Source organism: Oryctolagus cuniculus, chromosome 14, assembly GCF_051225735.1.
Source record: "Oryctolagus cuniculus isolate XC-2025 breed Fujian yellow rabbit chromosome 14, ASM5122573v1, whole genome shotgun sequence".
Classification (NCBI taxonomy): Eukaryota; Metazoa; Chordata; class Mammalia; order Lagomorpha; family Leporidae; genus Oryctolagus; species Oryctolagus cuniculus.
In genome coordinates, this window is record NC_142880.1 from 446,115 (window position 1) to 461,746 (window position 15,632).

The following is a 15,632-nucleotide window of genomic DNA, read 5'->3' on the forward strand; positions in this document are numbered from 1 at the left end:
CCCCCAGAACTCTCTGTGATAGGTGCAGCATCAAAGATGTACATACTTTGCTGTTTATACTGTAATTTGTTTTCTAACCAGGAGTGCGCCAGCTTGAAATCATGTGCTGCTTTGGCTGCATGTCAGTTCTTGCCAACTACTTCGTGTTCATGACTTTCTTCCCTGCTTGTGTGTCCTTGGTGTTAGAGGTAAGAATGGGTCATTTTAGGCCCTTGGTAGGGGAGTAGTGTTTCTCATTACATCAGCACGCCTAGGCAGACTGATCCTTCCTAATGTAAGTGACACTGACTTACTTTGTAGCTTTCCCGGGAAAGCCGAGAGGGTCGTCCAATTTGGCAGCTCAGCCATTTTGCCCGAGTGTTAGAAGAAGAAGAAAATAAACCAAATCCTGTAACTCAGAGGGTGAAGATGATTATGGTAATGACCGTTCTCTTCTCCCTTAGTATCTTCAGTTCTAATGTCATTCTTTTTTAAAATTTGCGTTTTTACTTCCTATTTTCTGTCTATAATTTTTGTTATTTTAGTACTATTCCACCTTCTTCCTCTTGTTCTTAACTTGTTCTTCATCCTTTGAGCCTCCTGGTCTTTATTAGTCTCTCTCACCTAAATAGATTTTTCAAGTTCCTCTGCCTTAGCTCTGTTTAAAAACCTGTTCTCTGGGGGATGTTTTCAGTGGTTCTTTGGTTTCAGTAGTAATGGACCTATTGCTTTGCTTGGACACCTGACAGGTCTGGGGGCTTTCTTTCCATGGGAGGGGAGCCCAGGGGACATGGGGTCTATCTTCGAGGTGCCAGCGATGAGAAGTTGAGGTTCCATTGATAGGGAAAGGATAATTACTTAAATTTTGTCTCAGTCTCTAGGCTTGGTTCTTGTTCATGCTCACAGTCGCTGGATAGCTGATCCTTCTCCTCAGAACAGTACAGCAGACAATTCTAAGGTTTCTTTAGGATTGGATGAAAATGTGTCCAAGAGAATTGAACCAAGTGTTTCCCTCTGGCAGTTTTATCTCTCTAAGTAAGTTAAGTGAAATCTTTTTGTCATTCTATGCTATTAAATAGATTGGATTGGACTTTTATGTGTCAGCAAAATAACATTTTAATTTGCTTTCTTTTGTTTAGAATGATCAGCATGGATATTGAACAAGTGATTACTCTAAGTTTAGCTCTTCTTCTGGCTGTCAAGTATATCTTCTTTGAACAAGCAGAAACGGAATCTACACTCTCATTAAAAAACCCTATCACATCTCCTGTAGTGACCCAAAAGAAAGTCCCAGACAGTTGTTGTAGACGTGAACCTGTGGTGGTCAGAAATAACCAGAAATTCTGTTCAGTGGAGGAAGAGGCAGGAATAAACCAAGAAAGAAAAGGTAATTCTTAGTCTCTTCACTCTCAGGTCTCCCGTTACTAATTTGTCAAAGTGTTGAGGTCAGTATTGTGACATCTCTTTTGCTTTCTTGGATAGTTGAGGTTATAAAGCCCTTAGTGGCTGAAACTGACTCCCCACACAGAGCTGCATTTGTGGTTGGTGGCTCCTCCTTTCCTGATACTTCGCTGGTACTGGAGACGAAGGAACCTGAGATTGAACTTCCCAAAGAGCCTCGGCCTAATGAAGAATGTCTGCAGATACTTGGGAATGCAGAGGTGAGAAATGGAACATAAACTCAAGCCTGGAGTTTTTCTTTACAAAAGAACTTTTTTGTTAAGGGGAGGAAAAACCAATATTCACTGAGTACTGTGTGAAGCACTGTCTCACGTGATTTACAGCACTGTCTATTCTCCACAATCATGAGAGGTCGTGGGGTTATCTCCATTTCTTAGCATGAATCCTGAGACTGCAAGAGATTTAAGTCATCTCCCCGAGTAGTGCTTGCATTTCTAGGAAGTGGTGAAGCTGGGGACAGAGCCAGCCGTTCTCTGACTCTGCAGTCAGAAACGTCCTTGCTTATTGTTTATCACAGGGGAACAGCTGCTGTATTCTTTCCAGAGTGTGAGGGGGCTTAGAAAGGGCTCCACACAGAGTTAGAAAAGACTTATTTATTGATTTGAAAGAGTTACAGAGAGAGACAGAGATCTTCCATCCGCTGGTTCACTCTCCAGATGATCGCAACAGCTCCAGCACTGGGCCAGTCCAAAGCCAGGAGCCAGGAGCTTCTTCTGGGTCTCCAACGTGGGTGCTGTCTTCCGCTGCTTTCCCAGGCAGCGAGCAGGGAGCTGGATCAGAAGTGGAGCAGGTGGGACATGAACTATTGTCCATATGCTGTTATGGGCCTGTCTTTTACCCACTGCACCACAGTGCCAGCTACAAGAAAGTGTGTTTTTGCTTTATTTTGTGAGCTTGATGCTCATGAGGAAGCTTGATACCCTTCCTGAGGTTTGAACGCTGTTCTGATCACGTAAGTCCACTTACACCTTAGTGCAGATAGCACCTTCCATCCGTATTGCATAATCTAGCTAATCCTTTTAAAGAATATTTGACACAGGGCCAGCACTGTGGCACCTCCAGGTTAAGCCGGGCTCAGCTGCCTCCTGTGATGCTGGCATCCATGTGGGTGCTGGTTAGAGTCCCTGCTGCTCCACTTTGAATCCAACTCTGGGCTAATGCACCTGGGAAAGTAGGAGAGGATGGCCCCGGTGCTTGGGCCCCTGCTACCCAGGTGGGAGACCCAGATGAAGCTCCTGGCTGCTGGCTTTACCCTGGCCCAGCCCTGGCTGTTGAGGCCATTTGGCAAGTGGACCAGCAGATGGGAGATCTGTTTTTCTCTTTCCTTCTTTTTCTCTTAACTCTCAAATAAATGAATAAATCTTAACCTGCCATGCCACAGGGTGGCCCCTTGTTCTATTCAGATCATTTCCTTTCTTAGAAACTTAAAGCCCTCTAAGTTCTTCAGGTGCTTGTGTTTAATTTCAGGGGAGAGTTGATCTCCTCAACTGGACTGTCTACTATTGAGGGCCAGAATTTGTACATGTGGTTTGTAGTTTATATACAGAAGGTTTGCATTAGCCACTCCATGGAATAGGTAGACTTATTTACTGGTGAAATTTAGGCCTGAGGAGGGCAGGCCCACAGCAGAGTAGGGCAGCTGGAACTTAGCTCCTGAGGCTCCTGTCTCTGGCCCCTGCACTTTCCTGGAGTGCCTCCTAAAGCAAGCTGGCTCAGACAAGGCTTCCCTGCAGACTCTCAGGGCTGCTGACTGCCGTGTGCCTCCTAAAGCAAGCTGGCTCAGGCAAGGCTTCCCTGCAGACTCTCAGGGCTGCTGACTTCAAGACTGCCGTGTTTTTGCTTTGCCATAATTTATATAGTGCAACCATGTGATCTTTCAGGCTTGGGCTTTTTTTTTTTCTTTTTTTCTTTTTTTCTTCCACTTGAAGGGATTTGTTACTGGGCAGGTTTATCAGCTGGGTGGTTCTGTAGTTTTTCTTAAGAGTATCTGATGTTTGGAATTTCCAACTTTGATTGGTCAGCTGCTGAATTCACATGTGTGTGACATGGGTTTGCATTGTGGTTGCATGCTAGAATTCTTTCATTGTGTTCTTTAGTCAGGGGCTTTTTGCTGAACCCGGTCATGGTTCTCCAGAGTACTCCACTCTGGCTGCCTTTGTTCGTGTCCCTGAAGCACATCTCCAGTCTTCAGGCAGATGCTGCCATCCTGTGAAACACTGGCTTCTCCAAGCAGGAGGAGCCTTTCTGTACTGCAGGTCCTTCTCTGGACTGTGCACTTCATGGCAGTTGTATCCTCTTTCTTTTCTGTATCACATGTTTACTTGATTCTTAGACCTCACACTCCTTGAAGGTTGGGTCCATAGAGGGTCTTTAGGGTTAGTAGATGCTCAGTAAATTTCCAAAGAATGAGTTGTTACTGGAGAATCAAAGGGTCCTTGTCTTTGCACAAAAAAGAATTCAGGCATGAGACAGCCGTGGAAAGCAAAATAGCAAGGTTTATTAGGGAAGGGGCATCTGTAAAAACAGATGGGCACCTCTCCAGACAGAACCTGAGAGAGAGTGTGCAGTTCACATTCAGGCTGGGTTTTTAAGGGGTTGGGTCTTGCCTTCCTGCCTTTTCTCTCCCCCACTCATTCTTCTCCTCCCGAACAAAGGACTTGTTGGGTATAAATATGAAAAATTCCTTTCTGAGTTTTTCCCCCTGAAGTTATCAGACAGGGGAAGCCTGGCTGGCGTCACCCCGTCTTAGAGAAAGGATGTTTATCAGGTCAGGTAGAAGGGTCTGGACTCCTGGAAGCTCATCAGGATCCAGGCGGGACTTTGCAGATACTAGGCTGCACCTGGAAGGTTATCGGGGTGACTTTCACATGCGGATATGAACCGCTGTAGATGTCAGTTCCTTAGTTAGGCCTTTGTCACACACATAAGCTCATTTCTGACTTCCTACCTTACAGAGTTTGCATTTGTAATGTACAAACCAGCTAATATTTACCTTAATATCTGTAGAAAAACTAGATCTGTTAATAAAGCTATAAGTAGTATTCATAAAATTGAATTAGTTATGGTGCTAACCCATGAAGGTGCTAATTTTTTTTTTTTTTTTTTTTTTTTTTGACAGATAGAGTTAGACAGTGTGAGAGAAAGGTCTTCCTTCCATTGGTTCACCCCCAAAATGGCCGCTATGGCCAGCGCTGTGCCGATCCGAAGCCAGAGCCAGGTGCTTTTCCTGGTCTCCCACACGGGTGCAGGCGCCCAAGCACCTGGGCCATCCTCCACTGCCTTTCCAGGCCACAGCAGAGAGCTGGACTGGAAGAGGAGCAACCGGGACTAGAACCCGGCGCCCACATGGGATGCCAGTGCCGCAGGCAGAGGATTAACCAAGTGAGCCACGGTGCCGGCCCTGAAGGTGCTAATTTTCAAAATACAACTAATAAACCAAAGGAAACTACTGGTCATTTATAACTCAGGGTAGAGGTTCTATTTCCCTCACTCTTTGTTGGAACTGACTTTTTTTTTTTTTTTTTAAGATTTTATTTATTTTTATTTGAGAGGTAGAGTTACAGACAGTGAGAGGGAGAGACAGAGAGAAAGGTCTTCCTTCCATCGGTTCACTCGCCAAATGGCCGCAGCAGTCGTAACTGCACTGATCCAAAGCCAGGAGCGAGGCTCTTCTTCCTGGTCTCCCATATGAGTGCAGGGGCCCAAGGGCCTGGACCATCTTCCACTGTTTCCCCAGGCCATAGCAGAGAGCTGGAGGAGAAGTAGTGCAGCTGAGAATAGAACCAGTGCCCATATGGGATGCCGGCACCTCAGGCGGAGGATTAACCTACTGTGCCACAGCGCTGGTCCCTTTTTTTTTTTTTTTTTCTTTTTTTTAAGATTTATTTATTTGAAAGGCAGAGTTACAGAGAGACAGAGGCAAAGAAAACCGTCTTCTCTCTCATGGTTCATTCCCCAAATGGCCACAACAGCCCGAGCTGAGCTGATCTGAAGCCAGGAGCCCACGAGCTTCTTCTGGGTCTCCCACTCAGGTGCTGGGGTCCAAGTACTTGGGTTATCTTCTGCTGATTTCCCAGGCCATAGCAGAGAGCTAGATTGAAAGTGGAGCAGCCAGGACTTGAACTGGCACCCACATGGGATGCCGATACTGCAGGTGGCGGCTTTACCCAATACACCACAGTGTTGGCCCCTCCCTCCCTCCCTCCCTCCTCTGTGAAGTGCTGCTACCAGGTGATGAGATTAGATTTTAGCAGCGCATGTGGAACACGCATTTCACTTAGCAAAGAAGCTACCTGAGATGCCCACATACCGGAGGGCCTAGGTTTGATTCCTCTGGCTCCTAACTCCAGCTTCCTGGTAATGTGCACCCTGAGAGGCAGCAGTGGGGACTCAAGTGGTGGGGTCCCTGCCACCCATGTGGGAGACCTGGATTGAGTTCTCAGCCCTGGCTGTCAGAAGCATTTGGAGAGTGAACCAACAGATGGGAGATCTCTATAAGTAAAATTAAAAGTGCACATAGAATGTCAGCTTTCAGAAAAAGAAATATGAATAGCTTCTTTTAATAAAAGATTTGTTTATTTGAAAGGCAGAGTTAGAGAGAGGAGAGATCAAGAGATCTAGAGATATTCTATCCACTGTTCACTCCCCAAATGGCTACAATGGCCGGAGCTGGGCCAATCCGAAGCCAGGAGCTTCCTTCAGGTCTCCCACGTTTGAGCTGTTCTGTTTTCCCAGGTGCACTAGCAGGAAGCTGGATCGTAAAGGGAGCAGCAAGCATTAGAACTGGCACCCAGGCCGGTGCCGCGGCTCACTAGGCTAATCCTCTGCCTTGCGGCGCCGGCACACCGGGTTCTAGTCCCGGTCGGGGCGCCGGGTTCTGTCCCGGTTGCCCCTCTTCCAGGCCAGCCCTCTGCTGTGGCCAGGGAGTGCAGTGGAGGATGGCCCAAGTGCTTGGACCCTGCACCCCATGGGAGACCAGGATAAGTACCTGGCTCCTGCCATCGGATCAGCACGGTGCACCGGCCGCAGCGCGCCGCCACGGTGGCCATTGGAGGGTGAACCAACGGCAAAAGGAAGACCTTTCTCTCTCTCTCTCTCTCTCTCACTGTCCACTCTGCCTGTCAAAAAAAAAAAAAAAAAAAAAAAAAGAACTGGCACCCATGTAGGATGCTGGTTGCACTTACTCACTACACTGCAGCACCAGCTCTTATGAATAGCTCTTACAAATGTGAAAAGATGATCAGCCTCACCCTAAGAGAAATGCAGATTCAAACTATACTTGAAATATTTTGGCCGGCGCCACGGCTCAATAGGCTAATCCTCTGCCTGGGTGCCGGCACACCGGGTTCTAGTTCCGGTAGGGGCACCAGATTCTGTCCCGGTTGCTGCTCTTCCAGTCTAGCTCTCTGCTGTGGCCTGGGAAGGCAGTGGAGGATGGCCCAAGTCCTTGGGCCCTGCACCCGCATGGGAGACCAGGAGAAACACCTGGCTCCTGGTTTCGGATTGGTGCAGCGTGCCAGCCGTAGTGGCCACTTGTGGGGTAAACCAATGGAAAAAGGAAGACCTTTCTCTATGTCTCTCTGTCTAACTCTGCCTGTCAATAAAAAAAAAAAAAAATTATGAGAAAGACTTTCAGTTCTATATCACTACATATATTTTTTTAACCATGTGAATATATTACCTGTTTAAAGCGTTTATGAAACTTTACTATCATTCACATGGTAGCTGTAAAGTTTGACACGCTAGAGCTCTGCAGAATTGCATCTTTCTTTGTTAAAATTTGAGAGACAGAGTATTCCCTACTGCTGTCTTTTTTTTTTTTTTTTTTTTTTTTTGACAGGCAGAGTGGACAGTGAGAGAGAGAGACAGAGAGAAAGGTCTTCCTTTTTTGCCGTTGGTTCACCCTCCAATGGCCGCCGCGGCTGGCGCGCTGCGGCCGGCGCACCGCGCTGATCCGATGGCAGGAGCCAGGATCCAGGTGCTTTTCCTGGTCTCCCATGGGGTGCAGGGCCCAAGCACCTGGGCCATCCTCCACTGCACTCCCTGGCCATAGCAGAGAGCTGGCCTGGAAGAGGGGCAACCGGGACAGAATCCGGCGCCCCGACCGGGACTAGAACCCGGTGTGCCGGCGCCGCAAGGTGGAGGATTAGCCTATTGAGCCACAGCGCCGGCCCCCTACTGCTGTCTTACTCCTCAGGTGGTTGAGGCTGGGTCCAGGCCCAAGATAGGAGCTGGGAAAGCAAATCCAGGTCTCCCATGTGGGTGACAGAAACCCACCTGTACATCACCTGTTATCTGTCGGGATCTACACTGGCAGGAAGCTGGAATCAGAACCAAGCATTGAATCAAAGTGCTGCCACCTGGGTGCAGGCATGCAATTGCTGGGCTAAAAGAAACACTTGCTCCTTTACTGTGTATTGATGCAAGTACTGTCTAGGCTATAAAGACCACAGTGATAAGGTATTATGATTTTCATTTGGCTTTGTGTTTTTTTTTTTTTTTTTAAAGATCTCCTTGTACTAAAAAACTGTAGTGAAAAAATAGAAAAGATTTATGTTATTTTAATTTAGCGTTATTTGTGTTAAGTGGCTTACATATTATAAATACTATGAAGTACAGTTTTTCAAGTCTTCTGTCATCTAACTTCTCTCCCATTGTCCTCCCATTTCTTTAGAAAGGTGCAAAATTCCTTAGTGATGCTGAGATCATCCAGTTAGTTAATGCAAAGCATATCCCAGCCTACAAATTGGAGACCCTGATGGAAACCCACGAACGAGGTGTATCTATTCGTCGACAGTTACTTTCCAAAAAGCTTCCAGAGCCTTCTTCTCTCCAGTACCTACCCTATAGGGATTATAATTACTCCCTGGTATGTGGTTTTTTTGATAAGAGGTGGTTTGCTTTGTGGGTTTTTTTTAGTCTTTGTAAAAATTACATATATAGTTTTATAAAACATTTTATTTTGAATAGTTCTAGTGTAATTTATAAAACATTTTTTGCTGTTATAGTCAGTTTTCTAAGATCCTAGTTTTTTCCAGCACTTTGAAAGAGTAAATTAAATGTTGTTGATAGACGAAGGATGAAGTCTGGAGCAAGTGACTGACGCGGGCTGAGGTGAGCGGCTGTGTGCAGATGCCCTGTGCCTCCTTTGCCCATCAGGTGCTGGGTGCCTGCTGTGAGAACGTGATTGGGTACATGCCCATCCCCGTGGGAGTGGTGGGACCTCTCTGCTTGGATGGAAAGGAATTCCAGGTTCCCATGGCAACAACAGAAGGCTGTCTGGTGGCCAGCACTAACAGAGGCTGCCGGGCAATATGTGTAAGTCGGGATTTACCCTTTTGCCTGTTTTCAAGTACAAGGTGACAAGAAGAGATCTGGAGATAGGGACACCTTTGGGGTCACATGAGTTCAGGCTAACATGTGCTTTTGTGACATGACTCTGCACAGCTTGGTGGCGGTGCCAGCAGCCGAGTCCTTGCAGACGGAATGACGCGTGGCCCAGTCGTGCGTCTTCCCCGTGCTTGTGACTCTGCAGAAGTGAAGGCCTGGCTCGAAACCCCAGAAGGGTTCGCAGTGATAAAGGAGGCATTTGATAGCACTAGCAGGTATGTGAGTGGGTTTCTTTATTTGCTTGTATTTCAGAACCAGTGCCTTTTTCAGCCTTTTTCAATTGCTAAACATAATTGCATTCGTAAGACACCACCACAAAATACCCACTTTAAACCCATTTATTCAAGATGAGTAATATTTATGCTTGGTGGGAAGGAGAAGAAACAATGTTGATTCAGACAGAGATGCCCACACCCTGTGCAGCCTAGGCTTAGCTTTGTCAGCAAGGCACTAGTAGGATGAGTGTTGGGTCCAGTGGGTTAAGGTGTTTCAGATACCTGTATTCCATGTCAGAGTGCCATAGACCCCTCTTGTGCTGTGTCTCAGAATGAGACAGTTAAAATAGAAGAAAACAGTTTATCCTACATGTTTCGTTCACAGATTTGCCCGTCTGCAGAAACTTCATATAAGTATGGCTGGACGCAATCTTTATATCCGTTTCCAGTCCAGGACTGGGGATGCCATGGGGATGAACATGATTTCAAAGGTGAGCATGGACGGACTGTATGGAAAAGGATAGACACAAAACTTGTAAAAGTAATCTTCACTCATAGAATGACAGTTGCTTTAAGTAGCACTCTGACCTCAGAATCAACACTTAAGCATCCTAGTCCAGCTGAAAAGCCCATGAGAGCATTTCAGGCATGGAAAGCCAAGACACTGTGGCAAAATATATTCTGCCTGGAGGACCTTTGTGAGATCTCAGTGGAAAGAAGTGGCCATCAAAGAAGGATGTACTTTGCTCTGAAAGGAGGAGAAAACTCCCATTTTGCTTATGGCCTTATCTAAATACTGATGGAGTTTATGGATTCACAAGGCTTCCTTAGCCTAGGCAGCTCATGTCTAGAGCCTCAGGTGGTCACTGACATCATAAATAAGAGTAGTAATTGTTAAATTAACAACAGGAGTCACTGCACTTACTTCCCATGCAGGACTTATGTCTGTCCTCAGTGAGTTGTGTTATGACAGTGTGTGTGCACATGTTCGCAAATTGTTGTCTTTACTTGGTGTAGAGTTGGTCTTTTGTGTATAAAGTTAATTGAAAATGAATCTTAATGGAGAATGGGACTGGGAATAGGAGAGGGAGGAGAAGGTAGGGTGAGAGTGTGGGTATGGTGGGAAGAATCACTATATTCCTAAAGTTGTACTTACCAAGTTTGTATTCCTGAGATAAAAGGTTTAAACTTTGGGGGACAAGAAAAATTGTCACAGGAGGGCAGGAAGATGGATAAGACTTGTCTTCATGGACAAATGACAGTTCATGTTTATGGATCACTTAATTATTTCCTAAGAAGTCTGTGTAAGGCTTTCATTTTATTCTACTTGTATTTATTACAAGATACAATGTTCAACCCATCCTGTCAGGCTGTGTGGTTTGTGTGTTGATAAAGGTTATCTAGAAAGAGAAGATAGTGATTAAATGTATAAGCTTTAAAAATTGTCAGTAAATGGTATGGTGGTTTCTCAATGGCTTGACAGTGGAACTGCCATAGGCTCTAGCAATTCTGCTGTAAACCCAGGAAAACTGAAAGCAGGGTCCTGCCGAGATGAGTGTGCCCGTGTCCACCGCAGGACAGAGCCACAGCAACAGCAGGTACCCACTGATGATGAGTGGACAGGTGACATACATATGTATTATGTGTTTCTCAGCCTTAGGAAGGAAGGGAGTTCTGACACCTGCTATCATGGGTGATCCTTGAGGACGCTGTGATTGGTGAAATGAGCCAGTTATGAAAAGACCGCGTGCTACTGTTCACATGAGGTCTCTGAAGATGTCAGGGACAGAAAGGGGGGGTCACCAGGGATTGCAGAGGAGTGGCGAGCAGGGAATTGTTCAGTGGGTTGTGGAGTTGCCGCTCTTTATAAGGCTGAAAGTTCTGAGGATCGGTGCACTCTAGTGAACGTCCATGACAGGTTGGGACAATAAACTTTGTGTATTTGACAATTAAAGTGTTCAGCTGCCAGAGTGTTGTGTGCTATCGAGATGCGTGTAGTTAATTACTTTCACTCATTTGGATGTCTTTGCAAGGCCTGTTTCCAGTATGCCATGTAAATCCTAGCAGCTCTTGCACAGACAAGACTGACTTGAACCACTCACTGCTCTCCACAGATTCGGTAACTGGGCTTTTAGATAACTGTAGCTAGCGTGGCTCTTCACTGCATGCTGAGTTACGCCCCAGTGACGTGGGAATGTTTTACACACTCATTGAGTATGGCTAACTATATTCAGAACTATTTCATAGATAGGAAGAAACCCTCTAGTCTAAAAAGGTGACTACTTCCTGCATAGTAATGTGGTGGTGTTGTTGACAGGGTACAGAAAAAGCGCTCTCCAAGCTGCATGAGTATTTCCCTGAAATGCAGATTCTGGCAGTCAGTGGCAACTACTGCACTGACAAGAAGCCTGCTGCTGTCAACTGGATAGAGGGGCGAGGAAAGACTGTTGTCTGTGAGGCTGTCATTCCAGCCAAGGTTGTCAGAGAGGTGAGTGTTGCAATGAATGTCTTTATTTTATTTATTTTTTGACAGAGTAGATAGAGAGAGAGACAGAGAGAAAGGTCTTCCTTTGCCGTTGGTTCACCCTCCAATGGCCGCCATGGCCGGCGCGCTGCGGCCGGCACACCGCGCTGATCCAAAGGCAGGAGCCAGGTGCTTCTCCTGGTCTCCCATGGGGTGCAGGGCCCAAGCACTTGGGCCATCCTCCACTGCACTCCCGGGCCACAGCAGAGAGCTGGCCTGGAAGAGGGGCAACCGGGACAGAATCCAGCGCCCCGACCGGGACTAGAACCTGGTGTGCCAGCGCCGCAAGGCGGAGGATTAGCCTATTGAGCCACGACGCCAGCCATGAATGTCTTTATTTTATAATGTTTGGATTTAAAAATTGGGGAAAGTAGTATTAAAGTATTAAATAGAATTAGATACATGGGGTTGTGTTTTCCATTGGCGATGACATTTTCATTGTACCATATCCATCTGTCTGTATGTGGGGGAAAAAATTCTTTTTTTTTTTTTTCCTATTAAGGACAGGACTATTAAGGAAAAGAGGTGGGTCCATTTAAGATTCATTTTTTTATTTGAAAAGCAGAATTAGAGACAGGAATGTTCCATCCGCTGGTTCACCCTCCAAATGGACACAGTAGCTGGAGCTGGACTAATCTGAAGGCAGGTGCAGTAGCAGGGAGCTGGATTGGAAATGGAGCAGCTGGGACTCGATCTGGTACCCTTGGGATGCCGGTGCTGCAGGCGGCAGCTTTACAGGCTACATCACAGCACCGGCTCTGACTCCTTGCTTTCAGGAGCCACAGCTAGACCAGAGGGAAAATGTGAATGTGCACAATTCTGTTTTGCAGGTGTTGAAGACCACCACAGAGGCAATGATTGACGTCAACATTAACAAGAATCTGGTGGGCTCTGCCATGGCTGGGAGCATAGGTGGCTACAACGCCCATGCAGCCAACGTTGTCACTGCTATCTACATTGCCTGTGGACAGGTGAGCTCCCAGCCTCCACTGCTCGTCTTTCCCGTGTTCTGAGTGGAGGAGTACAGTGTGTCGTTTCCTTCTCAGGATGCAGCACAGAACGTGGGTAGTTCAAACTGCATTACTTTGATGGAAGCAAGTGGCCCAGCCAACGAGGACTTGTACATCAGCTGCACCATGCCATCCATAGAGATCGGAACCGTGGGTGGCGGGACCAACCTCCTGCCTCAGCAGGCCTGTTTGCAGGTACGCGCAGCCAGCTCCTCCCCTGGTTCTACTGGGTACTTCACATCACTCCTCTCTGCATTTGAGCTGGTTTTGGTTCTCATTTTTCCTACTAGCTTAACTCCACCAGAGCATGGACACTACAGCATGTTGAAGCATATGCTTAGCAAATTGAGAGAGCACTAATGCATGTCCACTTGGAGTCGATTGTGACTATCCTTAGCTGTGGTGTTTGCACTGCACTGTTAGTCCTGGCTGTCAGGTCTTAGAAATTTAATCCCTTGCACCGGTTCTGTCCCGGTTGCCCCTCTTCCAGTCCAGCTTTCTGCTGTGGACCAGGAAGGCAGTGGAGGATGGCCCAAGTGCTTGGGCCCTGCACCCGCATGGGAGACCAGGAGGAAGCACCTGGCTTTGGATTGGTGCAGCGCCAGCCGTTGTGGCCACTTGGGGAGTGAACCAATAGAGGGAAGACCTCTCTCCCTCACTGTCTAACTGCCTGTCCAAAAAAAAAAAAAAAAAAGTTTTAATTCCACAGTGTAGTCTAGTTCTAGAAATTGCTGGTTTTGACTCACTGTTGATTCTTGTTGTGTTCTTCTCTGGCTGCAGATGCTGGGTGTCCAGGGAGCCTGCAAGGACAGCCCAGGGGAGAACGCCCGGCAGCTCGCCCGGATAGTGTGTGGGACAGTGATGGCAGGGGAGCTGTCCCTGATGGCAGCACTGGCAGCTGGACATCTTGTCAAAAGTCACATGATTCACAACAGGTACGTCTTCCTGTCTACACTGTGTGTTCCCTGTACCTCAAAAACTGTGCAGCATAAAAACCTGTGCCTCAGATACAGCAGTCGGATGATGATTTTGTATTCTTGACACCCTGTGCATTGCTGCTTTGTCTCTCTCTGCCGCAGGTCAAAGATCAATTTACAAGATCTCGAAGGAGCTTGCACCAAGAAGGCAGCGTGACTAGCCTGGCAGCTGGGAACTGGACTCCGTGGGCACTGGGTTCTAAAGGACTAACATAAAGTCTGTGAATTAAAAATCTCAATGCAGTGTCTCGGTGAAGATGAGTGGACACGACCGGGCGATGGCTGCTTGGTGTTGGGCTCTCGCAGAGGTTGGGTCCTTTCCTTGCAGACCGCTCAGATCTGAACCATGTTAGCGCTTTACGTGCTGTGTGCTTTGGGACGATTTCTCCACGGATCCTGGGCTTCAGCGCACCAGTCAGCTGCAGTTCACTTGTGAAAGCAGAGACAAGCTGGGGAAAATTCCTTTCTTTTGATGAAGAGCGTAGTGATCAGGATGAGATTGCTCTCCCGTTGCAGTCCCCGTGGGCTGAAAATGGATTTTTAAATTATATTGTAGATGACAAAACTGCTGATTTTATAGTTAATTTATTATTCAGTCTGAGCGGTAGAACTTTAAGAGCTATGTTTATTTTTTTGTAAAGCTAATACTTCATTTGGTGCTGGTCTAGTTTGGTTTCGGGAGTCACTAACATGATTCCAGGGGCCCTGCCTCTGAGGGAAGAGACTCTCACCCCCACTGCAGAGTACTGCACCAAGCAGGGCAGAGTAGCTCTGTTCAGGAAAACCCACCTCTGCGCTTACCTCCCTGGGCCGTTCGCTCCGAGGGGCCGTTCGTCTGGGTGCCGTGTCTGTCTCGATTGGCTGTGACGGTCTCAGCACTGGGCGCTAGGAGACAGCGCTGTGCGCTCTGCTGAAGGTGCCAGAGCTTAGACAAGGCGACGGTCGAGCACGAACAAGAACTCAGCGTGGAGTTTTCAAAGGAAAATACCGTTTCTCTAAGCCGACTTTAATTTCTTACAGGACATTTTAATTTATCTAGCTGAAAAATCTAGAGTTTTTTTGTAAGCAGCTCTATCAGATCTGTAAATGTTGTAATAAAGCTTCTTAAGCTGGGAGATGACTGAAAATAGAGTTCAAGAATTAAAGACCAATCAGTTTGTATCCTGAGAAAACATTCTAGCTTGAGCCAGAACGCAGTTTCCTGTCGTGTGACCCGGGAAGCCAGCGAGGGAGGGTCAGCGGGCAGAGCCAGCGAGGGCCCTGAGTCAGTGCCTTGTTCCTGTGGCCAGGATGCTGGGGACTGAGCACTTGATGGATCCAGGACAGCTCTCAGCTTCCTCAGGGGCTCAGCAGAGTTGTCGAAGCCTACCTTTTTGTTCATGGGAAAGTTTTGTATAAATAAAGAACTGCTTTATTTTGCATTCCATCTGACGCCTCAAGTGTGGAAGACAGATCCGCGGAGCGACGGGCAAGGCGGTGGCAGCGTGCGGAGCCCAGTGGCCGCCCCGCCGCGGCTTCCGACGCCTCTGTTGCTTTCCAGCAGTGGCGGACTCAGCAGTCTCTTCATGTGGCGACTGTCACCAGTTTCATTGTGCTAAATCAGTGTTTTGTACGATTACTAAATTGTATACATTTTGTTAAGAGTACTTTTTCTCAGTTCCAGTAAATTAATTATGAAGAGGAAGTTAATCCTGGTAAGTGTGCTAGTAGCGTTTCTTTCTTGGTGTTAGCCTGCGGTCTGTGCGGTCTGACCAGGGCAAGCAGCAGCGACCGCCGCGCCCCGCGGCCCACAGTGGACATGGCAGGTTGGAGCTGCGTGTGCACTGATGGTTCTCGACACCGAGAGGGCTGCTGATGTCGAATTCACAGTCTCCACCAGACTTCTTTCAGACAGTGTCAAGGCGGGTGGGGTGAGGAGGAAGGGGAGGGATGGAGTGTGCAACAGGCTCGTGTGAGAGCTATGAAGCCCGAGGCCCAGATGCTAGGCGGCCATTTGAATTTTTCGCTGAAATGACCTAGTGTGGGTGCTGCCCGCTCCACAGCCGAGGTGGCAACAGGAGACGGTGCAGGAGTTGAA

At 47.3% G+C, this 15,632-nt stretch overlaps 1 protein-coding gene across 2 annotated transcripts in view; it reads left to right on the forward strand.

Annotated features, from left to right (window-relative positions):
- The window catches only part of HMGCR (3-hydroxy-3-methylglutaryl-CoA reductase), a 33,198-nt gene extending 17,954 nt beyond the window's left edge, over positions 1 to 15,244 (forward strand). For both annotated transcript variants that reach the window (XM_051838684.3, XM_089312864.1), the window contains 14 exons: positions 82 to 188; positions 301 to 417; positions 854 to 1,014; positions 1,119 to 1,366; positions 1,462 to 1,640; positions 8,114 to 8,308; positions 8,599 to 8,757; positions 8,887 to 9,044; positions 9,430 to 9,535; positions 11,362 to 11,532; positions 12,399 to 12,539; positions 12,615 to 12,773; positions 13,359 to 13,513; positions 13,658 to 15,244. In XM_051838684.3, the coding sequence (XP_051694644.1) occupies positions 82 to 188; positions 301 to 417; positions 854 to 1,014; positions 1,119 to 1,366; positions 1,462 to 1,640; positions 8,114 to 8,308; positions 8,599 to 8,757; positions 8,887 to 9,044; positions 9,430 to 9,535; positions 11,362 to 11,532; positions 12,399 to 12,539; positions 12,615 to 12,773; positions 13,359 to 13,513; positions 13,658 to 13,712 (2,111 nt within the window). In that variant the 3' untranslated portion in view covers positions 13,713 to 15,244. The remainder of the gene's footprint in view (positions 1 to 81; positions 189 to 300; positions 418 to 853; positions 1,015 to 1,118; positions 1,367 to 1,461; positions 1,641 to 8,113; positions 8,309 to 8,598; positions 8,758 to 8,886; positions 9,045 to 9,429; positions 9,536 to 11,361; positions 11,533 to 12,398; positions 12,540 to 12,614; positions 12,774 to 13,358; positions 13,514 to 13,657) is intronic.
- The last annotated feature ends 388 nt before the right edge of the window (positions 15,245 to 15,632 follow it).